This window comes from Erpetoichthys calabaricus, chromosome 4 (assembly GCF_900747795.2).
Source record: "Erpetoichthys calabaricus chromosome 4, fErpCal1.3, whole genome shotgun sequence".
NCBI lineage: Eukaryota > Metazoa > Chordata > Cladistia > Polypteriformes > Polypteridae > Erpetoichthys > Erpetoichthys calabaricus.
In genome coordinates, this window is record NC_041397.2 from 206,493,002 (window position 1) to 206,515,809 (window position 22,808).

The 22,808-nt window shown below is 35.4% G+C and overlaps 1 protein-coding gene across 1 annotated transcript in view; it reads right to left on the minus strand.

Annotated features, from left to right (window-relative positions):
* Window positions 1-2,703: 2,703 nt before the first annotated feature.
* The window catches only part of LOC114650543 (HMG box transcription factor BBX), a 312,812-nt gene continuing 292,707 nt past the window's right edge, over window positions 2,704-22,808 (minus strand). Inside the window, 1 exon segment of the mRNA XM_028800239.2 lies at window positions 2,704-14,481. Coding sequence (XP_028656072.1) covers window positions 14,400-14,481 — 82 coding nt within the window. The 3' untranslated portion in view covers window positions 2,704-14,399.

A 22,808-nucleotide genomic window follows, 5' to 3' on the forward strand; every position in this document is an offset into this window, starting at 1 on the left:
ATACTTTCCGGATGCACTATATATATTAAAACACTGACCCCAGTGAACTGGCAGTGCAGCACCACATGTCCAGTTTGCATGTATAATTTGCCATGTGCTGCCAATAGGAGTCAAAACAAGCTTTAAAGGAGCCCTCTTCCTTGAGTCGGAAAGAGACCCTGTGAAATAATAATAAAATATTTTTTACTATTTACAAAGTATTTCTAATTTATTGAAGGAAGAAAAACATATAAAGTATATGCACAGACAGACTAGAAAAAAAAGACAATACAGAACTGAATGGAGCTACGACTTCACACACTGGAATGAGCCAGTCCCTTGCCAAAGTTTTATGACACGGCCAGTGTGTGCTCCAGGATTGGAGCACTGCAAGCACAATGAAATGCACATATTATTTTACTTACTGCTAGTTTGTTGCCATTTGTTGCACTTTGTTTCAGTTATCTTGCTCTCTGTATCTTTTGTTGGTTGGAGCATTTTGGAGCAGTGATTAACACCACTGCTCAGATAACATTTTTGACCACAATAATTGGTCCAGGATAGGTGGCAGTTGCTTCCATACCTCTTTGGAACACTTAAAACACCATTATAATCCACTAGTTCAGTTCCTCATTCACCATTAACTTCAGTGTATTCTGCATAGTTTGGCAAAGCTCCTGAATGTTTCAGTGAATTCACAGTGGAATTAACTATGCAGTGTGCGCTCATCACTACAAGTAACACACATTAGGCAATGTCTTTATAGTTTATTAATAAATATGGAGGGGAAAGATAAAATTAACTTGAAAACCCTAGAACATAAATGTAAAAATCTTGTCCAAGTGGGGATGTCCCAAAAGCCATAGGTTTCTGTGATAACAGACTTGTCTATTTGAGCAGCGTCTTTTAATCAATGGGTTGTAACCCATTTTTGGATCAAGGCCTGCTGCCAGTGGTTTGAGACTTGCCATTGTTTATAATGGTAGTAGGTAATAGCAAGTTGCCATTCCAATGATCATGCTCGATCCCTTCCACCACTCTGATGATGAGTACCAACAGAGGTGGCTGTGATGGGAGCCAGATGGAAGAATGCATTCGCCAATGATTCAGCCCTTCTGAGCAGACGTTTTGGTTGAGCAGGAGAGATGAAAGTGAGTGAGACAAAGAGAGAAGCACTAGGGACGAGTCGAGATGGGAAGAACTGATCCTGACTTTGATTTAATTCCTGGTTTTAACTATTTAGATAATTTATTTCCTTATTGGTTTAACATTCACTGCACTGCTTGGGACAATTATTTATTAAAGACATCTGAATGCACCACACTTTGGACATTGTTTATTTATATTACTAAACGACAGTTAATTTATGCACGGCGGACGTGGCGGACACACCGAAGCGCATGCGCACTGCGGCGCCGCGCCCCAGAGTCAAACGCAGCGGCTTCGCTTTAGTTCAAATAGGGTTATTGAATTAAATGGAAAATTTACCATGCCTACGACCTGTGAACTAAACCTGAGGTAAAGCGTGCACGCCAGGTTCTACAGCCGCCCGGACGCGACCGCCCACACCACCGCATATACGACAACACAGCCATAAAAAAACAAAAACGAGACTGCATGAAGAAAGACAATAACAGAAGCGCGTTGAAATGAACTGTCCCAGGACGCACCCACCCTCCATGATATTTCATCACACAGCGGCTTCCCACCGAGGCACATACGTACTGCACCGTGGCGCACACCCCAGAGTCAAACGCAGCGGCTTCCCAGAGTCAGTAGGTGGCGCCCATACAACACAACCTGTACACTACACTTGCTCTAATCCATTGTGCCAGTAATATAGATCACATAATGGTCACAGACTCTAACCCAGCAGCTTCCCAGACTCAGTGGCTGGCACATGAACACCACAACCTGTAAACTAAACTTGCTGTGCTCCACTCTGCCAGCAGTCGGTGTCAGCAAAGGCAACAGAATCACGTCTCCACAAAACGAAACCGCCTTACAGATGTGCTTATTTAATTAAATGACATTTCCCCAGACGCACCCACCCTCCATGATATGTCATCCATCCAAATATCGGACGGAACAGAAACTGATTGCCATTCTTGGATTTATGATTCTCTAGAGAATCGCGGCTTTAACTTGTTGAATAAACACACTTTGCCATTTTGCACCATACCTGTGTTTTGTCCTCCCTTGCTCTATTCCATCCTTGGCTATGACTATAGATGTCCCAGGAGGTGGAAGATGCCCATGGCTGTGGGCAACCGGGGCATCACATAAAGTAATCACATAAAGTAACTTTATAATAAATCTCAATAAAGGACCTGATAAATTCAAATGAAATTAACGTTGTACAAAAAATAAAAACAATTAAGCATAAGTCTCCCTGAAAAGGTAAACACGACAATAAACATAAATGAAAAAAGAAAACAATCTGCAGCTCTGCTCTTGTGCTTCCAAAAAAATAAAGGAATAATGTTAATTTTTTAAGATACAGGTAACAAATTCTGCATTACCTCTCCAACACTTGCTAATGAATCTTCAATTGCTATTTTCACTTTTCTCTGTGAATAATGTAGAACAAGTGTAAAATGAAAAGTTGCATCACATTATTTATCACTGAAAAGAAGTACATGCAATTTCAGACAGTTGAAGTAACTTTAAGTAGAACATTTTAATTAAACAAAAATATTTAAAAATACTGACACAGAATCTCAGTGGAAAACATGTAATAAGCTTTATTGCCTGATAGTAAGGTATAGTAAAGAATACTGTAACTGCATACAGCAATAGGAAGATTTGAAAAAGTCACAAACAAATAGGACAGGCAATAAACAATGCACAATATAAAATAACTATTCTCAAATAAAGCAATTGTATAGATACTAGTGGCTTGGATCTATTATTCTTCAGTAGTAAATTCTCTGGATTTAATTTTCACACAGTATATTAGTTAGAAATATATAAGGGACTCTGAATAAAGCAATACAAAGGAGCTATATACACAGGCACATTCTGATTAAAACAAACATGTTTCATGTTGAATGGGGGTAATATCACTGTACATAAATGTAAATGGCAACCAAAATAAAAACAGAATTAATAAAAATACACAAACAAGTAAAAATAATTTAAGAAGCCATAATGTCATCTACCTATAGTTTTTGTGTCTAACTGCTAATTACTAGGGACTTTTTTTTTTTTTATCAATTTGCTTTTCGTAGCTCTCAAAAAAAACTCTAATTTTAGAGATGTTTATGTTTTTAGTAGTCTGCTGGACAACTGGCATATAATGCATTGTCATCTGTTGTGCAATTCCAACTATAACACTTTCAGCTCCAAAATTAATTTAGAATGTACTTCAGAACTTTTTCTGTGATGTTTATATCAATTTTTGATTCATTAACTTGGATTTAAATGTGGTCAGAATATAAAAAAACCTATTGTATCTGTAATTTATATTTTATAGTATAGACTGCCATTATTTTAACAAGTATCATAGGTCATACATAACTTTCACAGTAGTTTGAAGTCCAAACCAGAAATTCAACTGCTCAACAGAAGTAGTATTTTGTTCAGCTGTATACATCATCATAAATGCAGATTGTGCATCCATAAACCGAAATGCTCCAAAATCCAAAACCTTTTGAGCGGTGACATCATACCACAAGTGGAAAATTCTACAATATGCCTTGTTTTCCCATGTGAGGCTCCGACCAATGTTCCCATTATAATTTTTTTTTACTGATGAATAGATGTGAAAATACACATTAACTTTATGACCAAGTTCTATCTTCATTTGCCTGCTGAGCATTTTGAATCACCAGTACACAAGTGGGGAGAGGATTCCCAGGTGGACTGTTGAGCACTGTGAAGCACCAAAACATGAACAAAGAGACATGCTGGAGGACGGTGAAGAGCGTGCTAACAGCTTTGCCATACTTTTAAGCTGCTGTGCGGGATAGTGGTGTGATAATGGCTGTGTGGGAGTTCAAAAGTGCTGCATGATGCAAATAAAAAAAGGTGTACCACTGTGTACCAGTGTAGCTTAGAGGTAACTTAGGCTATGACATTCTGTCGCCAGTTTACTATCAAACATCATCACCGCCAAACCTACGTGCATTACTAACTGTGTTTTTGCTTATTCTCTAGGTACAGTAATCTTTTTAGCAAAACACAGCATCACTGGTAGGGGCTGAAAGCCTCTCACTGTATGTTGCTGCTGTTGTTTAAAAGATGATACAGGTATTCTGATGATGCTGTTGTGCACAAACTTAGCTTAATGCACAAAATCATAAAAAATTATGAATAAAATTACCGTCAGGCTATATTTATTAGGTGTATATGAAATATAAATTTCTTGCTTAGTCTTAGGTTCCATCCTGAAGATATTTCATTATGTATATACAAATATTCAGAAATCTAAAAATAAACAAAATCTGAAATACTTCTGGTTCCAGGCATTTCGGGATAATGATACTCATTATTTCATTCCCATCCTTTATTGTTCTCAAACTACTAGAGAAGAGTCACAGTGTGATAAAAATAATAAAGTTTTAACAATCAGGCAGTGAACATATGAAATTCAGTACGAATAGGGCTAAAAAAACTATTGTGTACACAAATGCCTTTAAATGGGCAGTAAACATGGTTTCTTTTAATTTATTAGGTCCCATAGCATTGTTGTATCATTATACATTTGTAAGGTTTATTGTAAAAATTCAAGCCAGTTCTTATAATCTGATTTGTTTAATCTTAAAAGATTATGCTGCAAACCTCAAGCAGCAGTGGAACAGGTGGAACAGACACGCACCCACAAAATGCAATTCTTCCTCTACCCAAAATGGAAGTAATACAAGGCAATTTCTTTATAAAAGACAATAAGTAATTTTAAACAAAATGCATAAGTAAAATGAAACAGAAATAATATGGAATTACTGAAAAGCAAGAATGATAGTACTTTTAAACATAATATGAGACCTAAAGGCTGCAAAGGCAGAATTAGATGACTTAAAATGAACACTGGACTAGCTGGATCTGAAGAAATTATTGAAAAAAAGGAAAAATTATAAAAGAGAAAGGGAGCTTCTCCTGAAATCCTTCTTTTCAACGGAGGAATAAAATTTTTAAGAGACACAGAAATAGTATAATAACTACTAAAACAAGTAGCACTCACGTCTGAAATAATCTTCATAAATATGACTTTAAATTAAAGGGTCCCGATTCAAGAAAAAAAAAAAAGGAAGATGAAAATTGATCTGGTGTGAAACAGATACAGTTTACCTTCCCTGTTTAAAATACATATTCCCTGCTCAAAATTACCATACAGGAATATTGTTATAGTTTAATTTATCATTCCTTTATTCCAGGCTGTATTCTTAACACAGCAGGGGGAGATCTTGTGCTTTTGTCTCATCAACCAAAATATGGCAGTCTCCATTTCTTATCACCTACTCCAACTTAGTGATCTCATAGAAAAATCTTCTGAAATTAAGAACAAGAAACCATACTAAACAATGACTGCCTCCTTTTTAGATCTTAATGACTTATTTACTTAGGCCATCTTGAGGGAAACAACCTCATGTTCTCATTAACTCACTGTACATACACTGTGACCAGAATGTTAAATGGAGAGAATTTCAAAAAACCGAGCATTTAACCACAAAAAAACCTAAAGCTAATTAAAACAAAATCTTTTTGAAATAAGTAATATTTAGTTCCATAAGGAATCAATGGAGGCCCTTACATCTAAATCTGATATTCTATTTAAAATCATTATAATGTTTAGCTAATTAAAATAAAAACATATTTGGTCCTTAACACTTTACTTTCATCTCTTAAGAGTCTCAGAGTTCAATGGTATGAGAAAGTGCTGTCTCAATTGTAACATAAACCTAATCGGTTTATACAAGTATTGTAACACACTGCACGTGTTTGGTTGTGGCAGCCCAACATCAACTGGAGTAACGTAAATTTGTATAGACTGCTTTGAAGTGCCTAATTTGTGTCATTGTTCTTTATTTGGATCATGTGGAAGTGCCCTCTAGTGGTGATGATGTAGGATTACTCCTTTAATAAAAGCAACTGGCCTCTCTCTACATGTGAACAGAGTATTCACCAGGCACTGTATTATTAAAATAAACTGAAGCTCCATTCTTTCCTATCAACTGTAATTGCTGGAAATACTTTGGTAAATTCTAAAGTTATAAGAAGACTGAACAGTTAAAATAAAACCAAAAGTGCAAAAGTCTAACTGAACTATTGGTATATTGGTTACAAAGAAATCCCTCAGTGCCAATGACTACAGCAGCTCTGAAGCGCTTTGTTTTGTTGTTTTCATGGGAACAGTAAAGAGGTATAAATTAAAAATAAAACTCCTTCATGAGAATCTTATAAAGTAATTATAGGAAGCACAAATATCTTTGATATAACATATTATTACCAGATATAAAATCAATGACTTTTTAAAACCTGTTGCAACTGCTAGTTTTGGGAAAATTCATTACTAAAAATATTCCATGTGCAGAACATAAGTTAAAGGCAGAATTAAGAGCAAATACAGTTCTAATAATTCAAAATATAAAATTGTGATGATGAAGTATGTTCCTTGAGAGTGAAGATTATACTTTATGAGGGTTTACACACTCCTGAAAATTCTGGGACATTCCTTATACTACTAATTGTGAGTTTCATCAAATGTCCTCAATTAAACATGGTGCAATGTAAATAATGCACTGCCAGAAATATTGCAAATGATGAAAAACAATTAAATAAGTATAAAAAGGAAGTGTGAACTATGTGTCAACAGGCTGTAACAGTAATGAAATAATGCCTCCTGCTGACAGTTGCTGCAAGTATCATATTTTCAGGGGTTAACAAAGGTTTATAAATAAAACCTTGTCTATAACCAAATTACTATAGTTCATTAAAATGCTACATCTGCTAAACTATAAACAAAAGCAAATTAATGTATGTATTTCCTCCAGAAAGTGTCTTTTTGCCTATGTAAGTTATTTCACAATTACGGAGTTTTAAGATCCTTGCATGTTATCCTTATTTTTCTAACAATTTAAAAGAGACCAAAACAATAACCACAATGATTATAATCTTTTAAATGCATTACTATTTTCAAACATAAGTGCCTTCTGACTTATTACTAATTTATATATGTATTAATTTTGATAATTACTTAACTGTAATAGTGTTATTGAATCAATCCTGGACATAAGGAAGAACTTTCCAAAATTAAACTACAATGAAGTAAAATAAAAAATAGATATTGCTATTAAAAGAATTTACATATATTAGGCTGCTATTAGTCAAGATTATTTGAACAGCACTCTTATAAAATCTGAAACTGTAGAAATATTTTATAGTAAATATGCTGCATTGCATAATTTCTCTCCTTCTGAATCTGTCAAAGAATAAGGCAAAGCTGCATTTATGAAAGGGCTGCAACAATCAAGTTTTTATCTCATGATACAGTACTAACAAAATACATTAATCTAAGTGAATTGCAGATATGCATGATCATCCTGACAAAATGAGGCAACGTTTCCTTCAGAAGACATTAATGTGCTCAATTCTGATTTTGAAATTATAGCACTTTCAATGCCATTTTTGAGTGTGCGTGTTTTTGTATGCAGTACTATACAATATACTGTATATGTACAGTAAGTAAAAAATGTATATACTCATAGACATATACACATACCATATTTGTGTACACACACAAACTTTTCTGTTTTCTGTAACTGCTTTATCCTGAGCAGGGACAAGGTGTGCAAATAAATATGCTACTAATAGTTGCTGGCTAACCAAAAAATAATAAAATGTGCTGCCACGAGAAATCTACTATTAAGTACTATTATGCATATTTTGTCTCAAACATTCTGTTCTTGGTGGCATGCGTGCATTTTGCTTTCCTTGCACACCCTTTAGTCTCTTTCCCTAACTGAGGATAGATTCATTAGAAAAGCTACCAACCGATGTATACCAGAATTGTAGAAACAAAAGGTAGAAAAAAGAATTAGGCTGAGCAATTCGGTCTGTTTAAGGTAGCAAAAAGACTAATTAAGGAGCAAAAATGAAATACATACAATGAAAACTAGTTAAAGATAATTGCACATATGTTTGGAAGCATTAACGTTCTAGCTGAACTAGCTAGTTCTATAGACTTTCAAGCAGTATTTTCAGCAATTTCATTTTCTAAGGTCTCAAACACTAATAATACACAGTATGTGAGAATGAATATATGAAATATATTTTAACTAAAATTAGGAAGTTTTGGCAATATGTCTATACTGACAAATATTTATCTGCATTTAGTGTGGTTTGTATAGTTTCATTATATCTGAACAAATTAAACAACTGTAAAATTAGATATAATTTTTAAACATATATACATTTTACTAATATATACTCCATAGACTTTAAAATAAATTATAGCTATGAAAGTAGATGGTTGCTGTATATCTGGACAAACAGCCAATATCACAAATAATCTATTATCTATATATATTGCAAAGTCCTTCTTAAAATAAATCAGTCACACACTAATGGAAACTTACAAAACACATTAAAAATAAAAAAATACAAGTTAAAAATGCTAATACATTCAAGAGGCAATGCTAACACTAAAGGGTATGTTTACCAAATGCAATATAAGAAATCCACACAATTATAGAAGTATTCTAAGTAGCAAACATTGGTCTACTTATCCATTACAATCCTTTACATGTTGATGCACCTGAACAGAATAAAAGGTTGTGTTTTACAACCAACCTTGGACAATGTTTTGGTAATTTCCTTCAAGTCTACAAAACAGACATAAATCTCTTTAGAAATAAATGTCCTTAACCGAAACCGACATTTGTTTTAAGCTGTTAGAAGATAGCTTGGTAAGATACAACAATCATATTACTGTTTATTTTTACCAATATTATCTTTTTGAAACAATGATGTCAAATGATTAAGCCAGAGTACCACAAAATGCAAGTCTAGAGTAATTTGTGCTGATTTTCTATCTGAAAATAGCAGGGCTACTCCCAGCTCAGTGCAACAGGTTTTCTAGTTTATTGTCCCTGACATGCTTGATCCCTTTTATTTTAAATGTAGTTTAAATAAAAATCTTTTTATAAATGTATACTACTTTAGGGAGGTGTGCTGAAATCTCAGTACAGACACTGTCTTTGTGGTATTTGCACACTCTCCCTTTCCTCACATTGGTTTTTCTCCAAGTATTCAATATTTCTTTCAAATCAAAAACATTCATGATAAGTAAAATGAAAAACTTAATTGGCCATGTGTGAATATTTGTATCTCCTGCAGTGGAGTGGTGTTACATTCTGTTTTGGTTCCTGCTCCAGCTGCTCAAAACTCAATAACGCAAAAAGGAGGGTAGGAAAATGGGTGAAAGAATTGGTAGATGGCTTTTCATAGCGAGCTTCACAAGAATTATAAGCACTGTTGGTTTCTATTTATTACATGCAGTGAGCAGGAAAAGGTGGATTAACCTTTTCAGAAATTGTACAATGTGACATATAAACTGTATAAATTGATGGGGTCACTAGTGAACCCTTACCTCTTCTTTATTATCTGAAGATACCACTTTGAAGAAAAAGTGACAGTGTTAACTGTTTAAAAAGATAGTTTTAGGATCACAAATAAATATGCTCACTGTATAATGAATGGCATGAATTTCTTTCAATTATTAGATAGTATTCTCAGCTACTCTTATAGCTAAGTCAAAGATATGTTGAAATAAAATAAAAACTTGCTTTAAATTAATGATTTGAATTCTACAATCTATAAGTATTCAGTAAAACCTAAAAGTAATTACACTTAAATAAAGTAATTCTTCAGCAGTATCATGTAGTTGGGAAGCAGAAATGTACACAAAACTATACAACATGTTTCTAAAACAAATATAATTAACATGTGTGTGAAACTCTCAATATAAATGACACAGTACTTTAAAATAGAAGTCTTAAAAGCTATTAGACTAAAGGCTTTGCAAAAATGTCTACAAGTTTCAGTGCCTACGTGCTTTAGAATTAAGAAATAAAATTATTGTGTTTCTATTAAGCATTACACAACAGTCATTATTCAGTAAATCTAACCCAAACAGAGGTCTATGAGGTAAAGAAGTCAAATGAAAGAATTGCATTTGACATAAGTGAACATATGTATGTAATACAAATGTAGCCACATTGACAGGGAGAAAATAAAAATGACAAATATAAAAAAGTCAATTACAAAAAAGAAAAAGAAGGATCAATTTAATTAAAAAAGGATTATTGCACAAAACAGAGAACTAAGAAGAAAAGCGCAACTTTTAAAGGCCAAAGGCAGTAAACATGGCTTCATTCTTTTATAGATTCATTTAAATCTTATGATAATAAGTATCATTTTGCACTCTATTTTGTATATTTGTAAAGTAAAACAAAAATACAAGAAATTATTTTTAAAAAAAATGTTTCTAAAAGAGAAACATCCTGGGGGCAGCTTGCATTTTTCAGTTTCATGCATTGCATTTGTCTTTTATTGTCACCTGGTGGTATAAACTGGTCTTATGTTATGCTGAAATGTTCCAACACTTTTACACATAAGATGTGACTTAAGTACCTCACTTGAAAAATAAAAGACAATCCTGTGAGGTTATCTGATATCAGATCAAACCTACAGTAATAATTTATCTAATATTAGCCATGTACTTTAAATATGCAAAATCAGGAAACCAACTAAGATAATCTGGAAAAATACATGTGTTTTTGTATATCCAAGGCTAGAATGTTATTATTAAAAAAAACAGTGTCAGCTATTAAATAAAAATTTCAATAACTGTTCCATTGATAATAAAGAGAAGGCTATAATAATTCACCATGTGATATTTTGGCTAGTCCACGAGCTGCTTTTTTAAAATTTGTGATTTAACGCTACAAAATCACTTATCAGCTACATGCCCACATTATAATACTAACTGCAAAGAGAAAGCATGCAAGAAGATTGTAGGAGTATATGTATGTGTGTTAAAGAAGAATGGAAACCGACCAAAAGTAATGGGATTATGATAAATATCAGACCTATGTTCTAAAAGTTAGCAATTGGTAGTTGTTTCAGTCATAAACTTTCTGTTTGAAAAGGCACAAATAGGTGACATTTTCAAATCTTTTGTCTATTCAAGAAATTTATGTGATCCCTTTTAACAACAAATCTTTGACGTACTCAGACAATTTTAATATGCTTTCTTCACTTTCTTTTGTATAAAAGCTTTTGATTAAAATATTTTTATGACAGGTATTCTTAAAAACAAGCGTAAATCTTTTTCTTCCGGCACCTAGTAACCGAGGATTTGTTAAAAAAAATGAAACAAGCACATTATTAAATATTTCTAGATTGTCAAATAAGCGTTGCTACAATCAGACTTTTTTTTTTGAGGGGATATATTTTTCATTTGTTTATAAAAGTCAAGATATTCAACTGGTATACATATCATATTTTTCTATTCTTTGAAACCTTTCCACAGAAATAATTTATAGTAAACTTAATTACTGCAGATCAATATTGTCAATCTACAACATAATGAGAAAAATGACAACTGAACTAGGGTTTAACTGCTTTTTTAGAACCTCTTCATAATGCTGAATAATTTGGCAGTAAGACTATCTACTGTCCACATTTTTTCCCAGGTTATTTCATCACAGAAACATTTACTCAAAAAGGTTACTTTCAAAGCAGTTTTTATTTTGTAAACTGGACTATTCGTAATGTAGCAGTTTTCAGAAAAACGCTTGTGGTTCTGTGAAGCATTCGTTAATAAATACTTTGTATCTTTAAATGAGGTACACATAATTAATGAAAAGATGTCATAACATTTGACTATATAATAAAAGCAAATAGACTACTCTAAATGAAAAATGTTCATGTCAATGATGACCCTATATAAAATAAAATTAGAACGAGCAACACTAATACCAGCAATGACATAAAAAGAATATTTGAAGTATGTATAAACTGTAATCAAATAAAAAAATCTATCTCATACCCAAAAAACATTCAATCTAGAGTAGACTTAATGGGACACCATAAATTAAATTGTTAAAACATTTGCAGATGAATGAGGTACAAAAAATGGCATATGGATTTCTGTTCAGTGAAGGCAGATACAAAAAAAACAAAACAATGCAGAAACGGGGCAAGAAGAAAACTTAATAATGTTATTTATAGTAAAGCACCATTGTTTTTAATTATTAATATGCTGTTTTTTAATGCCCTTTAAAGGCATGAGTTTTCTCCCAGAAGCTACAAAATGTTTGCAGTGTAATGCTGGTGTTAAAGAAAAACTTAGAAACTGGGACAATGTTCTGTCTTGAACCACTACAGTGATGACACCTATATGAATGAAGGTTTAAAAGAATGAGGCCATGTTGGATAGGGAACAATATTACGTTGATATTTTTCCTTAAAACAGTTTATTTATGTTTTATAGCACTTTTTTTATATATGTTTGGTTGAAGTTAATAATTGGCATCTTTAAAAGGAAAAGCATATCATGTTCCTCTGAAATGCAGTTGATAAAGTGTCAATATTCTGCCCATCACACCAACCACCCACTACCCAAAGAAACCACTCGCATAAATAATTTGTCATGTCTGGAATGGAAGAAATAATGTAATTTAAAAACTTAGACAAAACTGAAATTTCTGAATCGAACTGATGTCAGACTAGTAGTTCTATATAGGAGTTAATGCAGTGTGGAGGTTACAAAAGAAAATTACTAGCACACACTTGCATTAAATAGAAAAGCTACACAGACTGTGCTAAAGGTCAAGAGTTGTCACAAAAATACATTTTCACATTCAAGTATTTGAACTTTTTTTTTAAATGCAGTGATCAATCTATTCAGCACTTTTAGCATTATAAATATAAAACTGAGTTCTGGTGCACTGTGTACAGATGACTCTGTTGAAGTATCAAATAATTACACATTATCAAACAAGTCATTTTTGGGAACACAGATAGCTCAGTACAACAAGTATGTTGAAGGCTGCAATGGTAATACCATAAACACTTCAAAAAGTTTTGCATATAAGCCTTACTGGCAATGGCTATACAGATTTTCTATAGAATTAAATCATGAGATGCTCATTTTCACTTCTCTAGAAGTCCTAATGTCTCCTTCACTCTATCCAAAGTAAAATAGTTCATTACACCATTAGTAAGAAAAGCAGACTACATTAACATTTTCATGAACACAGCATTTATCTAGGCACTGCAACAATGTAAACTTTACCAGTACTAAGGAGGGATTGTCTTTCAGGAAGGAAAAAAATCTGTATAAACTACTTTTCTTTTATTTTACCAAGTAAATCTATGCACGGTTGTTTAAGGAAAGGGCAATTTGTTTTCCCCGTGTTAAACCCTTCAGTTGTACTGGTGTATTGCTTTTTTGTGCACCAAACTTTAATTTTCACCAAAGAAAAAAGAAAAGACAGTATTTTGGTATTTTGCAGAAAGCAGTTTTGTATTACTGGGAAGCATTTAAATCTCCTGTTTTCAAATAAAAAACAAGTATTTTACTCACTAAAGTGCATGGATCATTTGGTTCATTTTAAGTGTAATTTGCACATATGATTAAAATTACATTTTTTAACCACTTTATTTTAACTTTTTTTCTTAAATTGGCTTTTAACGACAGTCTATCACTTTTTTCTTGATTTTTGACACCCTGAAATAGATACAAGAAAACATAACTTACTATTTAAATATACTTTGTTATAATTAAATATTCTTAAAAATCATTATATAGAAAAAAAAACTTGTATAGTAGATTGTATAGCTAATAATACATCTTTCCCAGTTTAATTCACTTAAATAATGCCTTCTGCACAGAGCATCTGCCATACCACATAATTCAGGAAGGATGGCTGACTCACCAAACCGGAGAAGATGCCTGAAATACATATAGGGAGGGAGTTTCATACAGTGTATGATCAATGCTGACACAAAATGTAGCAAAAAGTTGGTTATTCTCAATACATAAAAAATGTAAAGCAAAAAAGTAACAAAAATGCAATTTTTAAACAAAACTTGACCTTTAAAACAGCAGCCTTCTCCTTTCAACAGTTAAATGCATAACTTGTCACAGCCCACTAAGTGACAAGTATTAACAAAAAACAAAGTGACCAGTTTAGCTCCTCTCCTTTATAAAATTAATCTTCTGTGTTTAACAAGAGGGAATAAACCCACAAAACTAAATTCAAGTTCTTGCAAGTTTTAAGGAAAACCTCAAGTCACACAGAGTGGTATCCTAATGCAATCTTTCGCAGTCAGGGCATGGCAAGGAGGTAAGCAAATGAAAGTTCATAGTTTCTTCACTGAAGAACACTTTCATTTGTGTTTCAAAATAGTCATCACTGATCTGCGCAGGAAATAAGGACTGGAGTTTGGGCCATTTCATTTGGCTGTCCTTCATGTGGCAGAGAACGCTGACTTCTAGAACAATAAAGAGAAGATTATTCAGAGATATAAAGAATAAAAATTATCGAACAACTAAATAAATGATCCTGAAGTTAGACACAATTATTGTGAATGTGAACTAATCTCCAACAGCATGTGATTAGTTTTATCTAATGACTAATGACATGAGAAAAAAATGAAAAATATTCTACTACAACTGAGCTTACAACAGACTTTAAAAGTTTAAGTTTAAACAAGTTTAAAACATTAGGGTTATTTTAAACATAACTAAGGGTTTTTAATGGTTCAGCTATTTTGCTTGTAATTACATACATTTTACAAATTTGAGTTTTAGTTTTGTTTGTTGTCCTTTTTTTGCCTTGTTAAAATTCTGAAACAATATTGCACTTAATTCCATTTCACAACTGGAATCAGGCGCAAATCAAGAAGCAATAATTTAAAAAAGTACTTTCTATAAATTACAAAAAAATATCTTGCCCACATAGGTACTTTATGTTGGAGGCTACGGAGCATGGAGGAAAATCTTAAAGACTTACCAAACTTGTCCATTTTTCAAGCCAAGGCTTGAATATTGATCCACCTCTTGCAATTACACACACATTGTTATACACTTTATAAACACTTTATGAACAAATAACACCATCATTATGAGATTCAGCCATTTAAAAAGAAGACCAGCTGTGCATTATGGCTCAGTACTTAGTTCTTCTGTGTAACAGCCTGCGGCATTTAATTTTTTAATTTGTTATTGAGCTGCAGAAAAAAATAGGAAGTCCAAGGCTTTATTTTGATAGTTTGATAATTATTACAACCTTGCAAATCTGAGAATGTTTCATTCACCCCAGAGAAATTCTTAGAAGTCACTATAGTAGAAGATCCCAAAACATTTTGTTTATCACTGAGTTGGCTAATCTGAACCAAGATATTCCTGAGCATTATCCCTAAAGATAAATGATATGTCCCCCAATCAGTAAGAGGAGAACTACTCTACTGGTTATAGTAAGTTTTGGTCACCTGGGGATTTGTTAAAACCTCTGAACTCTAATATACAGTGCATCCGGAAAGTATTCACAGCGCATCACTTTTTCCACATTTTGTTACGTTACACCCTTATTCCAAAATGGATTAAATTCATTTTTTTCCTCAGAATTATACACACAACACCCCATAATGACAACGTGAAAAAAGTTTACTTGAGGTTTTTGCAAATTTATTAAAAATAAAAAAAATTGAGAAAGCACAAGTACATAAGTATTGACAGCCTTTGCCGTGAAGCTCGAAATTGAGCTCAGGTGCATCTTGTTTCCCCTGATTATCCTTGAGATGTTTCTGCAGCATAATTGGAGTCCACCTGTGGTAAATTCAGTTGACTGGACATGATTTGGAAAGGCACACACCTGTCTATATAAGGTCCCACAGTTGACAGTTCATGTCAGAGCACAAACCAAGCATGAAGTCAAAGGAATTGTCTGTAGACCTCCGAGACAGGATTGTCTCGAGGCACATATGGGAAGGTTACAGAAAAAATTTCTGCTGCTTTGAAGGTCCCAATGAGCACAGTGGCATCCATCATCCATAAGTGGAAGAAGTTCGAAACCACCAGGACTCTTCCTAGAGCTGGCCGGCCATCTAAACTGAGCGATCGGGAGAGAAGGGCCTTAGTCAGGGAGGTGACCAAGGACCCGATGGTCACTTTGTCAGAGCTCCAGAGGTCCTCTGTGGAGAGAGGAGAAACCTTCCAGAAGGACAACCATCTCTGCAGCAATCCACCAATCTGGTCTGTATGGTGGAGTGGTCAGACGGAAGCCACTCCTTAGTAAAAGGCACATGGCAGCCTGCCTGGAGTTTGCCAAAAGGCACCTGAAGTACTCTCAGACCATGAGAAAGAAAATTCTCTGGTGTGATGAGACAAACATTGAACTCTTTGGTGTGAATGCCAGGCGTCACGTTTGGAGGAAACCTGGCACCATCCCTACAGTGAAGCATGGTGGTGGCAGCATCATGCTGTGGGGATGTTTTTCAGCGGCAGGAACTGAGAGACTTGTCAGGATAAAGGGAAAGATGACTGCAGCAATGTACAGAGACATCCTGGATGAAAACCTGCTCCACAGCGCTCTTGACCTCAGACTGGGGCGACGGTTCATCTTTCAGCAGGACAACGACCCTTAGCACACAGCGAAGATATCAAAGGAGTGGCTTCAGGACAACTCTGTGAGTGTCCTTGAGTGGCCCAGCCAGAGCCCAGACTTGAATCCGATTGAACTTCTCTGGAGAGATCTTAAAATGGCTGTGCACCAACGCTTCCCATCCAACCTGATGGAGCTTGAGAGGTGCTGCAAAGAGGAATGGGCGAAACTGGCCAAGGATAGGTGTGCCAAGCTTGTGGCATTATATTCAAAAAGACTTGAGGCTGTAATTGCTGCCAAAGGTGCATCGACAAAGTATTGAGTATTGAGCAAAGGCTGTGAATACTTATGTACGTGTGATGTCTCAGTTTTTTTATCTATACTAATAAAAGGCAAAGCCCTCACTGACTGACTGACTGACTGACTGACTCACTCACTCACTCACTCATCACTAATTCTCCAACTTCCCGTGTAGGTAGAAGGCTGAAATTTGGCAGGCTCATTCCTTACAGCTTACTTACAAAAGTTAGGCAGGTTTCATTTCGAAATTCTACGCGTAATGGTCATAACTGGAACCTGTTTTTTGTCCATATACTCTAATGGAGGAGGCGGAGTCACGTATCGCGTCATCACGCCTCCTACGTAATCACGTGAACTGAAAACAAGGAAGAGATTTACAGCACGAGTCAAACGCGGGAAGAAGGTAAATGACGTTAATTGTTGAGTGTCTTTTAATACTGTGTAAGCATACATATTAACACGTGCAATTAAACGTGTGCATTTACGGGGTGATTTCTCCGGCTTAAAAGCTCGCCATTTATCAAACGCGGGAACAAAGGTAAATGACGTTAATTGTTGAGTGTCTTTTAATACTGTGTAAGCATACATATTAACACGTGCAATTAAACGTGTGCATTTACGGGGTGATTTCTCAGACTTAAAAGCTCGCCTTTTATTAAAAAGGTAAATGCAAACTGTTTTCATTCTGAAGGGCACAAACCACGTTAGATTTCATGCTCAACAGTAAGCTCAGCACACAGCTTGGTCATATTACAACCGGAGGGGCGAACTGACAACGTGGTATACAAAGAGATCCTTAACAAATAATTATTGATTCATTTTCCCTCAGTCTAAAAAGGTTTACTTTTCTTCTTAATAAAAATGTTAAAGCAGTACTTCGCCGCTGCGAAGCGCGGGTATTTTGATATATATCAAAATATATCGCGTCATCACGCCTCCCACGTAAGCACGTGAACTGACCCGCTGCCGTTTGCAATGCCATATTCGCGAGATACAAGTTTAATGAGAAGACACAAGGTATAAACGATAGTTTGGATCACTTTGTAACAGAGTTAAAATTGCTGTAGCGAGAAACTTTTAACTGCCGGGTCTTAGCTAACATTAAATAAACCCGTGGACATCGCAACATCACACAAGAGAGTGGCTCACGTGAAGTGACTGAACGCAGCAGAAGTGATCACTTCGATGAATCAAACCTGTTCAAAAAACACATTACACAATTGATAAGGTACGAAAACAATATGAAACCGATTGTGGATTTTGCGTACAGCCACTGAAACTTTGTGACGGCATGAGACTTCAGGTCACGTGTCTGCAAAAGAACCTCAATGAGGCAACTATTTTTACTGGCGGTGGCTCAGGGGAGAGAGTTTTTATTCCTCGCATCCCCGTTATACCCTCTGATCTCCCATTTCAATTCAAACGCCTCCAATTTCCACTAAGGCTCTGCTTCGCAATGACAATTAATAAGTCTCACGGACAGACCCTACAAGAGGTTGGCATTGATTTGAGGCAGGACTGCTTTTCACATGGCCAACTGTACGTTGCATGCTCAACAGTAAGCTCAGCACACAGCTTGGTCATATTACAACGGAGGGGCGAACTGACAACGTGGTATACAAAGAGATCCTTAACAAATAATTATTGATTCATTTTCCCTCAGTTTAAAAAGGTTTACTTTTCTTCTTAATAAAAATTTTAAAGCAGTACTTCGCCGCTTCGAAGCGTGGGTATTTTGATATATATATATATGTAGATATGTGTGTATATATGTGCATATATATATATATATGTGCATATATATATATATATATATATATATATATATATATATATATATATATATATGTAGATATGTGCATATATATATATATATGTGTGTGTGTCAATGTATGTATGTATATATGTATGTCTAGATATATGTAGATATATATATGTGTATATATATATGTAGATATGTATGTATGTATGTATGTATGTAGGTATGTATGTATGTGTATGTATGTATGTGTATATGTATATCTGTGTGTGTATGTATGTCTGTATATGTATGTGTATATATATGTTGATATGTGTATATATATATATATATATATGTATATATATATGGATGTGTATATTTATATATATATATATATATATGTGTATATGTAGATATGTATATATATGTATATGTATATATATGTTTATGTGTGTGTGTGTCTGTATATTATATATATATATATATATATATATATGACAGCAACACTCATAACAATGACAACACAATTACATATATATATATATATATATATATATATATATATATATATATATATATATATATATATATGCAGATATGTATATATTAGGGGTGTGACGAGACGCTTTTCCCACGAGACGAGACACGAGACAGGGTTCACGAGAACGAGACGAGACTTTTAGACATTTTTTTTAAAGAAATCCTCAATGTTTAAATATATAGCAAAAATAGCCTTTTATTTAACTGAAAAACACAAAATGCAAAAAATGCATGTCCATTTTGAAATCAACTTTATGAAATAAAACTTCTATTTTGATGAATGATATGCAGTAATAACATGTAAACACTGCAAAATATTTTGCCACAAACTGACAAGCAATTAATTGCACAATAAAATTACCCTAAGTTCTTGTCAATAAGCCGCGGCTTATCTAAGGAAAAAAGTTGTGAAAATGAAAAAATAGAATATCGGCTTATACATAAGTCCGGCTTATACATCCATCGCGGGGGTTGCGTTCCAGAGCCACCCGCGAAATAAGAATATCCGCGAAGTAGAAACCATATGTTTATATGGTTATTTTTATATTGTCATGCTTGGGTCACAGATTTGCGCAGAAACACAGGAGGTTGTAGAGAGACAGGAACGTTATTCAAACACTGCAAACAAACATTTGTCTCTTTTTCAAAAGTTTAAACTGTGCTCCATGACAAGACAGAGATGACAGTTCTGTCTCACAATTAAAAGAATGCAAACATATCTTCCTTTTCAAAGGAGTGCAAAGCAAGCAGTCAAAAAAAAAATCAATAGGGTTTTTTGGCTTTTAAGTATGCGAAGCACCGCCGGTACAAAGCTGTTGAAGGCGGCAGCTCACACCCCCTCTGTCAGGAGCAGGAAGAGAGAGGAAGAGAGAGAGAGAGAGAGACAGATAAAAAAAATCAATACGTGCCCTTTGAGCTTTTAAGTATGCGAAGCTCCGTGCAGCATTTCTTTCAGGAAGCAGCTGCACACAGCCCCCCTGCTCACACCCCCCTACGTCAGCGCAAGAGAGAGAGAGAGAGAGAGAGAGAGAGAGAGAAAGTAAGCTGGATAGCTTCTCAGCCATCTGCCAATAGCGTCCCTTGTATGAAATCAACTGGGCAAACCAACTGAGGAAGCATGTACCAGAAATTAAAAGACCCATTGTCCGCAGAAATCCGCGATATATATTTAAATATGCTTACATATAAAATCACAATTTAAATGACCGCTACGCGCTCGTGTTGACTCGGCGACGCCCAGAGCAGAAAGAACGCGCTCCGGCCGCTCCAACCGCGCCATGCGGGGAGTGAGAGAGACGGCAATATCTCACACTCTCTCCCCCCTTAAAGAAATTAAATGGGCGCGAGTGAGACCACTGACCTCCCTCCCTTCTATTAGTTATAGGTTATAGTACGTTCGGCTTATCCATGAGTCCGGCTTATCTATGATACGATTTTATTTTAAAAATTCGTATGATTTTTGGTCTCCGGCTAATACATGAGTCCGGCTTATAGACAAGAACTTAGGGTAAATAGTATAAATAAAAATAAATAATAAACAACACAAATATCCCTTTACGTGCAATTAACCATAATTAGTGTAACTATCAAAGTAGTGCTGTCTTAAAACTCAGAGTACAAAACAATGAACAAAATTTTCTTAAGCATGGAAAAAGAGCTAAGACCTAGGTAATGAGGTAATGACCTATACAGAACAGCCTAAGATATGGTCATGTTCTTTTTTAAGAATATAAGCATGTCTACATTTTTTCACAAGAAATTCGGCATTGACAATGTCGCAGATATCCAGTGTGTCAATGTTTTGGGCATTTTGTCTTATTTCTGGGCTGGTGAGCGCTGCTGCTCCAGGTAACGAACCAGCATATCCAATGATGAATTCCATCGCGTGGTGATGTCCATTATTAATTTGTGTGGTGGCAGTTGTAGCAGCTTCTGCTTAGATGTCAGTACCGCGGCAGCTGTCGAACTCCGGTGAAAAAAAGCAGTTACACGTCTCACCCGCCCGAGCAAACGAGCGACACGCGCAACACCGAGGCCAGCCTGTGTAGCGAGATTTATTGTGTGCGCGAAGCATTTGATGTGCGGCTCAAATCCTGCCTCGCGCACAGCCACATCCATATTACGCGCATTGTCTGTTACAATAGCGATGCAATGGTTTGGCTTTTTAAGACCCCACTGTGTGACAGCTTCTTGTAAAACTTCAGCGACGTTTGCCCCTGTGTGTGATTCAAAAAGTGGGCACGTCTGCAGTACAAAATGTACCATTTCCCAATTACTGTTGATAATGTGGGCTGTAATTGTGATATAGCTCTGTGTACACCTAGAAGTCCAACCGTCAGTAGTTATGGCGATGGTTTCTGCCTCTTTCAGAGCCTGTACAACGTTTACCTTGCACTCCCTGTAGAGGGTCGGGACCACCGTGCGAGTAAAATGTGCGCGTGACGGGATAGCATACTTTGGTTCCAGTGTGTGGATGAGTCGCCGAAATCCCAGATTTTCCACCACAGAAAATGGTCTCATATCGGCTGCAATGAAAACGCCGATGTCTCTTGTTATTGCCGTGGCTCTTGCATTGGATGGTGGAAGTTTAGCTGCAAAGGCATTTGTTATGGTTGTTTGCCCTTTCATGCGAACTGAATTGCTTTCCGTTTTCTTCACAGGCGCAGCTTTTAGTAACGAGCTGTGGTTGTTTTCTAAATGCTTTTGCATAGTGCTTGTGTTAGCAGAGGTGTATGGTATTAATTTCTTACAGTGTTTGCAAATTGTCTTTGTCTTGTCTGTCATTTTTTCGCTGTTTCTTATTTCCACAAGGAATCCAAAATGTTGCCACACCAACGATTTAAATGTCGCGGGCGCATCTTCTATCCTTACTTCTCCCTCACAATCCATCATGCCAATAACACAAGGATATCGTCACGTTCTCGCGAGACCAGACGCATCTCACAAGACAAATCTGATCTCGCGAGATCTCGTACCACGAGATCTCATCACACTACTATTATATATCTATAATAATAAAAGGCAAAGTCCTCACTGACTGACTGACTCACTCACTCACTGACTGACTCATCACTAATTCTCCAACTTCCCGTGTAGGTGGAAGGCTGAAATTTGGCAGGCTCATTCCTTACAGCTTACTTACAAAAGTTAGGCAGGTTTCATTTCGAAATTCAAAGCGTAATGGTCATAACTGGAACATATTTTTTGTCCATACACTGTAATGGAGGAGGCGGAGTCACGTATCGCGTCATCACGCCTCCTACGTAATCACGTGAACTAAAAACAAGGAAGAGATTTACAGCACGAGTCACACGCGGGAACGAAGGTAAATGACGTTAATTTTTGACTGTCTTTTAATACTGTGTAAGCATACATATTAACACATGTGCAATTAAACGTGTGCATTTACGCGGTGATTTCTCAGGCTTAAAAGCTCGCCTTTTACTAAAAAGGTAAATGCAAAACTATTTTCAATCAGTTTATTGAAACGCTCCCGTTAAGGATTGCAATAACATATTCGCGAGATAAAAGAACGAAGTAGGGGGAAATGGAGGAACAGCCGCAAACAGCAAAAAATTTATTAAACAATTGAGAACGGAGCGAGTTAAGCATACAAGCATGTTCATAAGGGAAAC